We start from the raw sequence: 13,155 nt of genomic DNA, 5'->3' as shown, positions 1-13,155 counted from the left end.
TCGCTGCTTAACACAATCACTATAGAAGTGAGTGCATGCTCTCCAGATGAATTTTTAGTACGTGTCTGAAAATCTGACAGCTTTGCCCACAGAGGAGTTTGGCAGAGTCACTGCATCACTTCAGGGCCAGCAGAGAGCTCAGTCAGCCTGTGTTGTGTCTGGTGGGGTGGAGGAAGATGCAGATGGGCTGTCGGCAGGAGGGATAGGAGGGGGTGTCAGAGGGACATTTTGCTCTCTTGCCACTTGTGACTCGAGATTCTTCCTCCTCTGTCCCATGGATGTACCGTCACTCACCTCTCCCTGGCATCAGCTTCATCATCACATCCTCTTCTGAGCTCCTGTTTCATCTCTGTGCATCTCCCACCTTGCTTACCCTCAGCTCTCATGCCTCTGTTTTTTTCTCTCAGTGAATCATCCCATCTCTTGCCCACGCTTCCGTACGTTTCCAAATTTAGTCCTGTTTTGTTTTTGCCTTCGTGTCGTACTTGAGGCTGGAACAGAGCCACATCTTTGACGCCCTCAGCCATCTCGGGAGATTACCGCAGCGCTGTGTGCATCCATCTGTGTTTCCCTCTTCTCCTTCACAAAGTTTTGTTGTTGTTTTCTCTCTCCCCTCTGTTGCTCTTTCACCATTCTTGTATTTGAACAGGTGGTGATGCACCAAATTCAGACACATCAGAGAATTTAGATCAGTCCAGAAGTGTTCGGTCTAGTATCAAACCACAAAGAGTTCTTTTTTTGAATGAGTCTTTCTTTTTTTTTTTTTTTACGTTTTATCAAGAATACATGAATACAAATATCTGTTATGCAATGAAGAATGGAGACAGACTACCACTGAAATGTTGAATGTTTATGCTGCTGACAATGTGAAAGAACTGATGTTTATTCTAATCTAATCACATCTAAGTTGATTATACTTTTGCCCAGTCTGTAAGTGAAGTCACTCTTTTCTCTGTGATCTTTTACAGGTGACATTACACAGAAGGGCTATGAGAAGAAAAGGACCAAACTCCTGGCTCCCTACATCATCCAGACTCCAGGTTAAAGCCTATCAGATATTCTACTTCCCAAAAGAAAGAAATACAAAGCCCACAACATGACTCAATTGTGTTGCTGCATCAGTTTATTTAAACTTTTTCCCACACAAAACTTTATCTGCATTTTGATTGGTCAGCACCATTTAAACATAAAAAAAAATCCAATCCAGTGATTTTGGCCTTTATCAGATGATATTGACTGATATTGAGTATTAGATTGGCTCTACCCTAATTTTAAGCCACGACTAGTAGAGTTGGGCGGTATGTTAAAATTTTCCAAATGGTCCTCATAAGCCCAGTAACTGGTGATTGGTGATATATCCCCAACCCCCCAAATACATTAGAAAAAATAAAACGAAAAATATCCTCAAAAAATAACCAGCGAAGGATTCAGCCCATCGCCAATAGATGATATATTCATTCAACTTCAGTCTACACTGTTTGTCCTGTTCGAACACTTTTTCAACCAATACAACAACTGCTGGATTATAAACAGGCAAAATATGTTAGTTGGGTGACTAAAGTAGGAAACATGTTATCATGTATAGTGGGTGACTAGTCTGCTGCAGACACATGATGCATAACCACAACAATTTATTATTCAGTTAAAAAGACTGTCTATATGTAGTAGTCAGTCAGGCTTTTTGAGCTTGAATGAGTACTGAGAGCAGCTCTTCCTAGCGCTGGTTAAAGCCTTTATGATCCTGTTCTCTGACTCATCCAAGCGACACATAAAATTGTACATCGGATGTCTTCGGAGTGCCTCACATTTAGGAACACCAGAGAACACAAACAGTTGACTGGCACTGTGCCATCTGGGACTCTGAAGCTGCAGCCTCATTGCATCACTGTCAGCGAATATGAGTCTCTGCATATATTGATGTGCAGAAAGCTATAAATAATGAACATTTTACACCGACAGAACACATACATAAAAAACACATCAGCATATGCAGTAGTTTGCAGCGCTGTTGAGAAATTTCTCTGCCATCATTCAAATCATCAGTGAGGAAATGGCCAAGGTATTTCCATGCGTGTCATGATAGGAATAATGTTCAAGTAAAACACAGGAAAAACTAAACTCATATTCTCTCTACTTCTGACTATCCTGACATCACACTTGCTAGCATTAAATTTAATGTTATAATCTTTGCAGTACTGTGAGCACACATTTAGTAATTGCTGCAGGCCAGAACTAAAACTTACCAGATCATCAGCATATTTAAGATGATTGATAACAGTTTCCAACAACTCAGTAACGTAACAAATTCAGCAAATAAGTTAGTTGTTGTTAGTATTTTATTTTTAAAACTAAAATAATTAATAGATTATGTTCTATCTGTGTTTTTTATTAGGACTATTTATATTATTATTATTATTATTATTTTTGCATCTTTTACATTGTATATAATTTAAAATAATCAGAATCTGCATTTTATTATTTGTATGCACTAAGAGGGAAACACACTCTCTTGATGTGGGTATGTGTGTGTTCAAATACAAGTAGGAGTGTCAAAAAAAATAGGCTACATCAAATTATTTCAAAGGACATACATGAGGGGTCCAGAGTATATTTTCTATCTTGTAAGGGAAGCAGAGAAGCAGAGAGGAGCATCGGCATGGAAGCTAAGCAATGAACTGCTGTGGACAGGATCAGCAACCAAAAATATTTTAGCCACTTAAAAACAATCCTCTTGTAAAAATCAGAATCAGTTTAAGTGTACACTCTACCTTGACTATTTTCATCCCTTTATTTTGCCATCAGACAGGCTTTTTTTGATGGGAAACTGAGTTATATAAGCCAAATATTGCTCTCTCTCCAAACTAACCAAACTCCATAGTCAAAAACAGTCATTTAACCTTGAAGAACACGGGAGTTGCTGGTCTTCCACTGCCTCAATTTGCCTCTGTTTGTTTGTTTGTGTTATTTTATGACTTTGGTTAATCTGAACTATCCTTTTAAGACACCAATGTGACACTATAACACAAACTCCAAAACTATATCTTAAAGGCAGCAAGTGAGGTTTTATAATTGGAGAGGCAACACAATAAGCGTGATTCTCATTTTTTTTTGTTTCTAATGCATGTTTGTCGTTTATGTTTTTGACAGTGGAGCCGCCCCGTCAGAATGACGTGCAGCCTCCTGCTCCCAGTTCCTCCTCCAGTCATGCCCCTCCTCCCTCCAGCTCATCCCGTTACAGAGAACGTCGCTCCCGCAGAACTCATCGCAATGGAGGAACCCGGGATGACCGCTACAGATCAGGTCAGGACTCCGACATCAAAAAAAGCCTCCCTCTGATATCAGGGGAGAAACTACACTCAGCTTCACTTTTTTTTCTCTGATGCACCAATCACTGAGGACACATCCTCTGATAACTTTGCAGTCTCAAATTAGCCTACATTAGCTTGACTCGTGGAGCCTGGACACTGAGCTGTTTCAAAGGGAACAATTAAAGAAGAGATTCTTAGTGTGTGTGTGTGTGTGTGTGTGTGTGTGTGTGTGTGTGTGTGTGTGTGAACGGCTGAGAGAGACAGACAACTGTGCAGCCCTGCAGCTGGGGAGCCCCTCAGTGAGGAGAACCCCCACTCTGTGAAAGCTCAGTGATGTCACTGCCTGGCTATGTGTGAGGAGGCTGTGAGGAGAACAGGGGAGCACTGATGTGGAGGGGAAAACGTGACGCTGGCAAGGAGGATAAAGGAAAACAGAGCAGTAGAGCGGAGGTGAAAGAGCGTGGAGCATGTGAGGAGGATTTGTCTGTTAGCTGAGGTTCAGACTATAAAAGCATCCTCCCTCCAGACCGGCCCACACCCTGCTGTCTCTTTGCTTAATTCTCTCTTCCTTCCTGCCTTTTCAATAATTCTGAGATGAAACACCCTCATACTCAAGCATGCTAAATACCAGGCTGAGTAATCTAAAGTCTGTCTGTGAGGCTGGAGTCTGGTGGAAGGGCTGTGAAAATGCTTTGTTGTCATAGAAAATCTGACCAGTAACAGAATATTTTTTGATCTGATTGAAGGATTCAGAAGGAGATTGAGGAGGAGGATTCAACCACGAGAGGATTAGAGCTGGAAAAATAGAGTCAGGACAAAAAGATTGGTGCAATATATCCAGAAATAGAAGAGGAAGGAGTGCAAATTAAATGGAGTGAGGAAAGTGGTGTAGCGTCGACTTGGGCTTGAACAGCACAGAACAGTAAAGTTTGGTAGAACTGGCGGGTTGAAAGAGGCGGCCTGGAGGAGAAGAACATAGAGCCAAGGATAAGAGGGAAGATGAGCCTTTTTCCATATAATGAGTGTGCCATCCATTTTGCTCTGTTCACACTGTAGTACAATTCTATGGTAACAGTGCAATGATAAAGCACCATTTCAGCTGCTTTCAAAGAGAGCAGGGAGACAAGTATCAGATATCCTTCCCTTACTCACTCATCCACCACTCTTTATACAATCAATAGTTTACTCTGTACTGAGCAGTAAATTGAGCTTTCAGACATAATTAATCATCAGTTTTACAAGTGTAGCAAATAGTAAATGGACTGAATTCCCATGACTCTACCTCCTAAACCACCAAAAGGAGTGTTGCATGCTGGTAATTTTAACTTGATGGATTGATGGGTTTCAATCTGATGTTTTTATTAGAAAGTAGTGAACCTATCATGAACACTGCATTTCTTTTCCTTTTGAAACTTTATAGTGCTTCAATGTTTCACAGCAGCCACATTGATATGAAATAGAAGGCTAAACGCAACTGTTACCAATAATACTAATTAAGGTCCGGTTCCATTTAGGGTGTTTTCATAGGTTGTTGTGTTGTTCTGTACCCAAGTACACTTCCATCATCATCAACACATTTGTTTTTGTTGTTGAAAAGCCTGCCAACAACAACTGCTGTTGAGATCACCTTTTCAAGTGTAAACTGTACTCGGGTACGGATCAACGAACTGCCCATGATGCTGTTCCTCAGGGATTACGCTTTGTCATCAGTGCTAGTGCTGCATTTTGATGAGCGACTCAGCAGTTCAGTGTGGAAGTGAGAATGAAAAGCTACCACAGAAAAGTGTACAAAAGTACAAGCTCATGAAATCGTATTACCTCTGAGTGCGACCCTCTTTTCTTGATTTATGAATAAAGCCATCGCAGAAAAAATTCCGTATTTAATGAGGAGACAGTTTGAAGAAAAATAGATCAACTCTTAGTTACTTCATAGGGCATTTGGGGACAGATAAAGTTATCTGTCTTATCTGCAAACAGGCAAATTCAGTACAGAGGGAATTCATGTTAAATGTCAGTATGAGACCAATCACAAATAATATGACAAGTATTCCCATGAGTTCCCATTTCCATGGGAACACACATAGCTACATATTAGACTGCATTAGTTTTAGCTACGTTACCTAGTAAACTGACAACTGAGTATTTTGGACACAAAAATAAAATTGCACAAAGTAAATGATGATTTTGGACACAGTCAAGGTCAGTGGGCAGCTTTTGTATACCAACAAGCAAGAACACTGGCACAGTTCAGCCCTGTGAGGCTGTACTCAGGTACAGCGCTGCTTTGAGCTAAATGCTGACCTCAGCATGCAAACATGCTCACATTGACAGTGCTAACATACCAATGTTGAGCAGATGTAATGTTTACCATCTTTACAATCTGAGCTTGGTACATGGACTGTGCTATATATATACTATATACAATACTGTGTGAAAGTTTTAGGCAGGTGTGAAGAAATGCTGGAAAGTAAGAATGCTTTCAAAAATATAAAATGTGATGGTTTATTTTTATCAATTTATGAAATGCAAAGTGAGCCAACAGAAAAAAAAAATCGAAATCAAATCAAAATTTGGTGTGAACACCCTTTGCTTTCAGAACAGCATCAATTCTTCTAGGTACACTTGCACACAGTTTTTGGAGTAACTCAGCAGGTAGATTGTTCCAAACATCTTGGAGAACTAATCACAGACCTTCTGTGGATGTACGCTGCCTCAGATCCTTCTGTCTCTTCATGTTATCTCAGACAGACTCCATGATGTTGAGATCAGGGCTCTGTGGGGGTCGTACCATCACTTCCAGGACTCCTTGTTCTTCTTTACACTGAAGATAGTTCATAATGACATTGGCTGTATGTTTGAGGTTGTTGTTCTGCTGCAGAATAAATTTGGGGCCAATCAGACGCCTCCCTGATGGTATCGCATGATGGATAAGTGTCTGCCTGTATTTCTCAGCATTGAGACATTAGTCCCGACCAAATCCCAACTCCATTTGCAGAAATGCAGCCCCTAACTTGCAAGGAACCTCCACCATGCTTCACTGCTTCACTACACCCCTACTGACCTGATGGTGGCGCTAGAGGAAAGGGTTACCAGAGTCCATAAGATCCATCCTCTGTTTGTACAAAACTTGATGGCAGCTCATCCAAAAGTTGATGAGATATTTCAGTCTGGATCAGCAACAGACAGACAGTGCAGTCCCTAGAGGCGCATGGCTGAAGAATGGAGAGACAGAGGTTTAAAAGAGACCCGGCATTAACAAATAATAATAAGAAATGACAAAACACTGCAGTAATGGGAAACGGAAGAAATTAAAGTGCTTATCATTTTATGGGCTGCAGAGAAAGTGCAGAACAACCTTAATGTAATTTCCTCTCATCTCCATGAGCTTCCTCCAGTTATTGCTCCTCTTTAACAACCTGCATGTGTGCTGCGTTCAACAAAATACAGTGTTGACTGGTTTCTGTGAGAGCTGCTGTCTCTATAGTTTCACATGTGTGTTCTACATGTGATTCCACTGATTCAAATTGTAATAATAAACAAATTGGTATGTAATAAAGATAATACCAGGCCTTTAGCTGTTCATGTGTACCCCTCAGTGCTGATTAGAGCTGGTGTAAAACACACTGCTAGCCTCCACACACCCTACCATGCTTATTGCCACGGAGACAGCCCTCATCCCCCCAGACATGTGAAAGGAGTGAGCCTCTCCTGACACCCCTGTGTGAGGGTGGACGATGGGCACATTACGGGCGAAGATGATTTAGCCCAAAGCAATCTGTTCAGCAGAATGCCAGTTATGTAATTATGGTCCCCACTGCTGCTGTGTAATGAGCTGTGCTTGATGATTTATTTAAATGTGTTGATGTTTGAATGGAAATTTTGTCCCCCGAGTTAATAGACGTGATTTGTCAGTGAGTGGGCTTTTGTTGCACATGTTTTGTTACGTGGCATGACTGTGTGGCTGTTCACGTGGTCCTGGTTAATGCGCCTGTGGGTGTCATCAAGTGAAAGTATCTCGGCATGTATTACCGTGTGCGTGTGTGTAGGCAAGTGTGTGGGCTAATTCGCTCTCTCCTCCCGTCGTGGCTTCCTGTTTCAGTGGGAAAACACAATCATCCTTCCTCTTAAGATTTTCTCCTGACTTCTTCAATTGTAATTTTTTAAACATATTAATATGCTGTTTCTTCTTGAGCAAAGCCTCACTGAATAAAATGCTGCCGTCAAAAATTACTGTAGAGGAAAGAATTAGTGGTTAACAAGCATTTATTATTATTATTATTATTACTATTATTATTACTAATAATAATAATAATAATAATAATAATAATAATAATAATAATAATAATAAATAATAGTAATAACAATACTATTATTAATAATAACAATGATAATGATGAGAATAATAATAATAATAATAATAATAATAATAATAATAATGTGAGAATAACAAACTAGTTTCTCATTAATTGTAGGCTTTGTAACATTTTAGGTCTTTAACTGCTTATGGGTTGAGTGAAAAAACAAGTTAGTTCACTATGTTGGGATAGTTTATAGAAGACAAAGTTGTTGGATCATCATTCCAAGATTAGGAGCAGCCAGCTCTTACATCACCAGTTAACCTAAGTTTCTCAAAATATTGCACCCTCTCCTGCTGACCAAGTCCCTCTCTGTAAGTTTTCACACATTTTCCTGAACTTTTCAGTGGTTTAGACATCCTAAAATCATCTTAAATTGAATATTCAGCTTGTAATCCATTCATTCATTTACATTCAAGTATATCCAACATTGCCACACATTCATGGTACTGACCAAACCACGCTCTTGGTGCAAACACACTGCTGGTTCCAGAGCTGCTAGGATAAAGTCAAGCAAATTCTAACTCAAACTGTGTTGTTTTCTGTCTGTGCAGATATCCATACTGAGGCAGTGCAAGCTGCCCTGGCTAAACATAAAGAGGAGAAGATGGCGCTGCCCATGCCTACCAAGCGACGCTCCACTTATGTGCAATCTCCCATCGAAACCCGCACACCACCAGGTAGGACAGAAAGGACGGTCCTGTTGATCGACCGTTTATCCAGAGCTGGATAATTCATACTTTGTTCTCTCTTCGTCAGACTCTTCATCAGGCTCTGAGGATGAGACGGCTGTACGCAGGCAGTCATCAGTGGTCGCTCCTCCGCCTACGGTCAATCCCAACCTGCAGAGCCCAGACTCTTGGATCAACCGCACCGTCCAGGGCTCCTCCACCTCCTCCTCAGCCTCCTCCACCCTGTCCCACGGAGAGGCCAAGCCGCAGCCTCAGAGCCAGCCTCAACCTCAGCCTCAGCCTCAGCCCCAGTACAAGCCACAGTACCAACCTCTGTATCAGCCTCAGTACCAACCACAGTACCAGCCTCAGTACCAGCCTCATGAGCAACCTCACACTGCAGCCGTGACCAACATGCTGGCTCAAAGTCGCATCGGTGAGGCACTCCACTGATTTATTTCTGGTGTAAAGTTTTCAAGGACACCACTACTGTAATTAGGCTTATTAGGTTTGACCAAAATAGAATATTTATTACAGGAGATAGCAGCATATTCTGGTGTTTATTGGTGTAATCCTTCTGTCAAGACCTAAACTTTTTGTCGTAATTTATGACAATGGACAGAACTGCATTTTAAATAACTCCAAAAGTTTATAAGTTTATTTATGTTCAAAAAGTGTATGTATTATGGTGGCCTGGTGGCTCAGTTGAGCGAGCATGGGTCTTCTGCAGTGGCCGTGGGTTCGTCTCCTGCATGCAGCCCTCTGCTGCATGTCATCCCCCCACTCTCTCTTCCACTTTCCTGTCCTCATTTCAGATATCCCATAAAAGCCCCAAAATATTTAAAACAAACAAAGAAAAAAGTGTATACATTGCATGTTTGGATGCTTCATAAATGGAGTTATAGTTGTTGACAAATACATTAATAAACACTTAAAATGTCTGTATATGTGTTTAAAACTACATTAGTAGTTTGTTTGTTCAGTGTTTCACTGACATGATTTATATCCAAAGATGTTTATATTTGTACTGAATTTTAATTTTGTCCAGGATTATACCTGCTGTGAGCTGGTGTCTTTTATCTTCCAACACATGTAAATATACAGTTGCCTGGTAATTCATTCATTCCATTCTCCTTTGCTTCACCTTCAGCCCCCTCAGAGAACAGTGCCCCCCCTCCAGATGTGACAGCTATGGCCCCTCCATCCAGAGGACCTGGGCCCCGGGTGGACCTGCCTTCCAATGCCGTGGTCCGAGGGATGAGCCGCGGTCAGAGCCGCTCGAGCATGATGGAGACTGCAGACGGTAACGACTATACCACATTGCACTTTTAACTTTTTGTGTGTCTCTGCGGGAGCCTTTCTCTGACTCCACTCACAAATCTCTTCTCTCTTTATGTCACTATTAAAAAATCATTAATCAGACTGCTGTTTTTTCTTCTTGATCTTTCTCTGTCACGTGTTTATTTGACTGGCTGATAGGAAGAGGTAATATGCAGAGTAAGGAAACTCCTTAATATATAATGTCCGTTAGTCTTCTGTGTCTGCTGTTGTTCCCTTACTCTCCCTCCTGTTTGTAATGAATGATTTTTAGAAGTAAATGCAACAAAAACAACATCCACACACAGAATGACTCCTCACGTGTGATCCCAAACCAAAGAGCAACCTTTACCCCAGTTCTCACTGTGTTTTCCTCGTGTTTTGCCACCTACATAGTGTATGCTGCTTTTCATTCCCAAAATATGCCTCAATCAAATCAAATCTTCACTAAAAATACAGTGTTTATGGGATGAAGAGCAGCAGACTATGAGATGGTAAGAACTTTAAACAAGTAGTGTTTTATCAGTGTACATAAGAGCAGGGTGTGTGTGTGTGTGTGTGACCATGTGTTTGTCCTGGCACCGCCACTCTCCACCTTCGTCCTGCTTATAGGAGTCCCTGTGAGTAGCAGAGTGTCCACCAAAATCCAGCAGCTGCTCAACACCCTGAAGAGGCCCAAGAGGCCGCCACTCAGCGAGTTCTTCACCGACGACTCAGAGGAGATTGTAGAAGGTACTTCATGAAACATTCGAAGACACCAATTCCCAATACACCCCTTTAATTTCTACTTTAAAGACCACTGTGCAGGATTTAGTGGCGTAGAGCAGATTACAAACACCTCCTATTTCAAGCATGGACACGAAAAACACTAAAGGCCATATCTAGAGCCATTGTTTGGTTTGTTCGTTCTATTGGTCCATTCACGGCAGCCTCCTTAGAAGATAACTCACGCCCTCTGTCCACATGAACAGATCATGCTAAGAAAACAAGAACACGATTCTTATTATCAGGTTAGTATACACTAATGAAACATGCAGATATTCCAAATATTCAATTTCTGCTATGTTCTGTCATTAAATTATTGTAAATCTTACACACTGGACCTTTAAGTGGCTGTTAAGTTTTTTTGGTTTTTTTTTTTTAAATGGACTACATCACATAGAATGATGCAATGACTTTACACATTTTTCTGTATTTCAATAATACATATTTTGTACCACTCATAAGTCACCATCAATGTGTCTATAGCAATGTCAGTGTTAATAAATTGTAATGAAAGGTTTTATTAATGGTTAATATGGTTAATTTACCAATGCTTTATAGATTAGTTTTAAGCCATTTATAAGTACAACTTGGGACTGTCAACTGTTGACTTTCCCTTCGGCTGGTGTTGATCCTTGCTATTTAGTAATGTAGGTAAGTCATTAATAAATATTTATGGATTTCTAATAAGTCTCAAGCTATAGATGTTAGAAGGACATTAATAAAAGTTTTTTTGTTAATAGAGAGATTTTGGTCCAGGTATGGAGAGAAAAGTAAAGGTCTGCACTTAGGACATTTTGATCACCACATGTAATGTTTTGGGCAACCACAACGTCACATGTGGTGATACTATTAAAATGTCCTAAGGAGCAGTTTCTTGTGTGCAGACGTGTTTTTTAATTTTTGTATTTGTTCTTCTGTCCAGCACCCAGTACTCATCAGTTTTGGATGTGCGTGCTGTTTTTTGAGTCTACATTTTTTACAGGCCACCCAAAATTTATCATTATTAATGGCTTATAACTGATCTATTAAACATTACTGAATCTAAAATGAGTAATACAAGTTACATTTTTAAATAAGTTTTTTTTCCATATTGATATGACATAGTAGAGCAAACACAGGTGCTACCAATCATATTAATTAAGGTCCCATTCCATTTACAGAACAGCACATCTTATTTGAATGGAATAGATCCTTAATTAGTGCAACTGGTAACACCTGTGTTTACTCCAGTAATTCATGTCAAAATGGCGGCTGTAAAAAAAGTCTATTAAAATGGCAAAAAAGACACAGGAAAGGAAAAGCCAAAGGCTGCATTTGTGAAACTGATGTAAAGGCCAGCAATATTTTATGGATTGTATTTTGTCCTGGTGACATCCATAATGAATCTCTGTAACATACCCAGAAATGCTCTGATGCCTCTGTCTCGCAGTGCCCCAGCCGGACCCCAACACACCGAAGCCGGAGGGCCGTCAGATCATGCCAGTGAAAGGGGAGCCTCTCGGCGTGGTCAGTAACTGGCCCCCAGCTCTGCAGGCAGCGTTGGCCCGTTGGGGGGCCACTCAGGGGAAGAGCCCCGCCCTCACTGCTCTTGACATCACAGGCAAACCGCTCTACACACTGACGTATGGTGAGACACAAGAGTGTTAATATGCAGAAAGCCCAGAAGAGCATTTACAGTGTCAGTTCAGGAGCAGTAACAGACAACATGAACCTTTCAGTTCTAACCCAAGAGTTAAGAGTTCAAGAGTTCATGTAGATAACAGAAAGATGTGTGTACTCTATGACCTGAGATTTTTTGGCAGTGGTAAGACGTAGAACATACCTTCCTAATCCTTTCTCCCCGCTTCACCTTCTGTCTGTTAGGGAAGCTGTGGAGTCGCAGTGTGAAGCTGGCATACACCCTCCTGAACAAGCTGGGCACCAAGAATGAGCAAATCCTCAAACCTGGAGACCGGGTGAGAGACCTGACACACATACACACACAACAATCAAACAAAAAAAATGCAGTGTCATCCTGACAAATTAATGTAGTACAGAGGAATGCAACATTTTGCAGTATATGCAGGAACGAGGTGCCATAGCCTTTAAAGTTCCCCTCTGACCTGTTCATGTCCGTTTGTGCAGGACACTGAACCCACGATAGCTCCAGAAGAGATTTATTGTTGCTGATGTTTGAATTATCTGTGAAAAGCAGAAATCAAACAGTAATTTCACTTTGAGGAGAAGTATATTAGCACATATGTTTATATTAATTTAAGCCAGGCTACCAACTGAAATATCTCAACATCTATTGGATGGATTGCCATGAAACTTTATACAGACATTCAGAAGATTTATCCTAAAGATTCTGGTGATGATGAGTAGGTAAATATTTTTAGTCTCATACTTTGGTTTATGGCCAAATATCTGCAAAACGAACACCGTTTGCATCAGACCAGCTCTAGTTTGGTGCTATTTAGCAAATGTTAGCATGCTAATATGCAAAACCAAAATGTGAAACATGGTAATATATCTGCTTAACATATTAATATTGTCATTTTGCACCCTACCACGCTGATGTCATCATTCAGCTCAAGATACAATTATTACTAAGAATTTCTCATTTTACCACCAGAGTTTACATCCATAAAGAACGTAAAATCATCCCAACTGTCAAGCTTAAAGGAGAAATCTGTAATTTATTTCCTGTAATGAACCATAAAATGACCATGATATATCATCATAGATTAAAGAGACATG

At 40.6% G+C, this 13,155-nt stretch overlaps 1 protein-coding gene across 4 annotated transcripts in view; it reads left to right on the top strand.

Moving 5' to 3' along the window:
- Nucleotides 1-13,155, top strand: part of dip2bb (DIP2 acetate--CoA ligase B (putative)b) — a 55,298-nt gene that overhangs the window by 20,565 nt on the left and 21,578 nt on the right. For 2 of the 4 annotated variants that reach the window (XM_084732857.1, XM_084732874.1), the window contains exons 2-10: nucleotides 969-1,040; nucleotides 3,148-3,300; nucleotides 8,218-8,343; nucleotides 8,423-8,770; nucleotides 9,485-9,637; nucleotides 9,814-9,831; nucleotides 10,264-10,383; nucleotides 11,846-12,043; nucleotides 12,280-12,371. In XM_084732857.1, coding sequence (XP_084588983.1) covers nucleotides 969-1,040; nucleotides 3,148-3,300; nucleotides 8,218-8,343; nucleotides 8,423-8,770; nucleotides 9,485-9,637; nucleotides 9,814-9,831; nucleotides 10,264-10,383; nucleotides 11,846-12,043; nucleotides 12,280-12,371 — 1,280 coding nt within the window. The remainder of the gene's footprint in view (nucleotides 1-968; nucleotides 1,041-3,147; nucleotides 3,301-8,217; nucleotides 8,344-8,422; nucleotides 8,771-9,484; nucleotides 9,638-9,813; nucleotides 9,832-10,263; nucleotides 10,384-11,845; nucleotides 12,044-12,279; nucleotides 12,372-13,155) is intronic. The other 2 variants (XM_084732884.1, XM_084732866.1) reach the window with 1 other exon arrangement.

Source organism: Lutjanus erythropterus, chromosome 2 (assembly GCF_056507025.1).
Source record: "Lutjanus erythropterus isolate fLutEry1 chromosome 2, fLutEry1.hap2, whole genome shotgun sequence".
In the NCBI taxonomy this organism is placed as follows: Eukaryota; Metazoa; Chordata; class Actinopteri; order Lutjaniformes; family Lutjanidae; genus Lutjanus; species Lutjanus erythropterus.
Note: the sequence above shows the minus strand (reverse complement) of the source record. Positions and strands in the feature narration are given on the sequence as shown.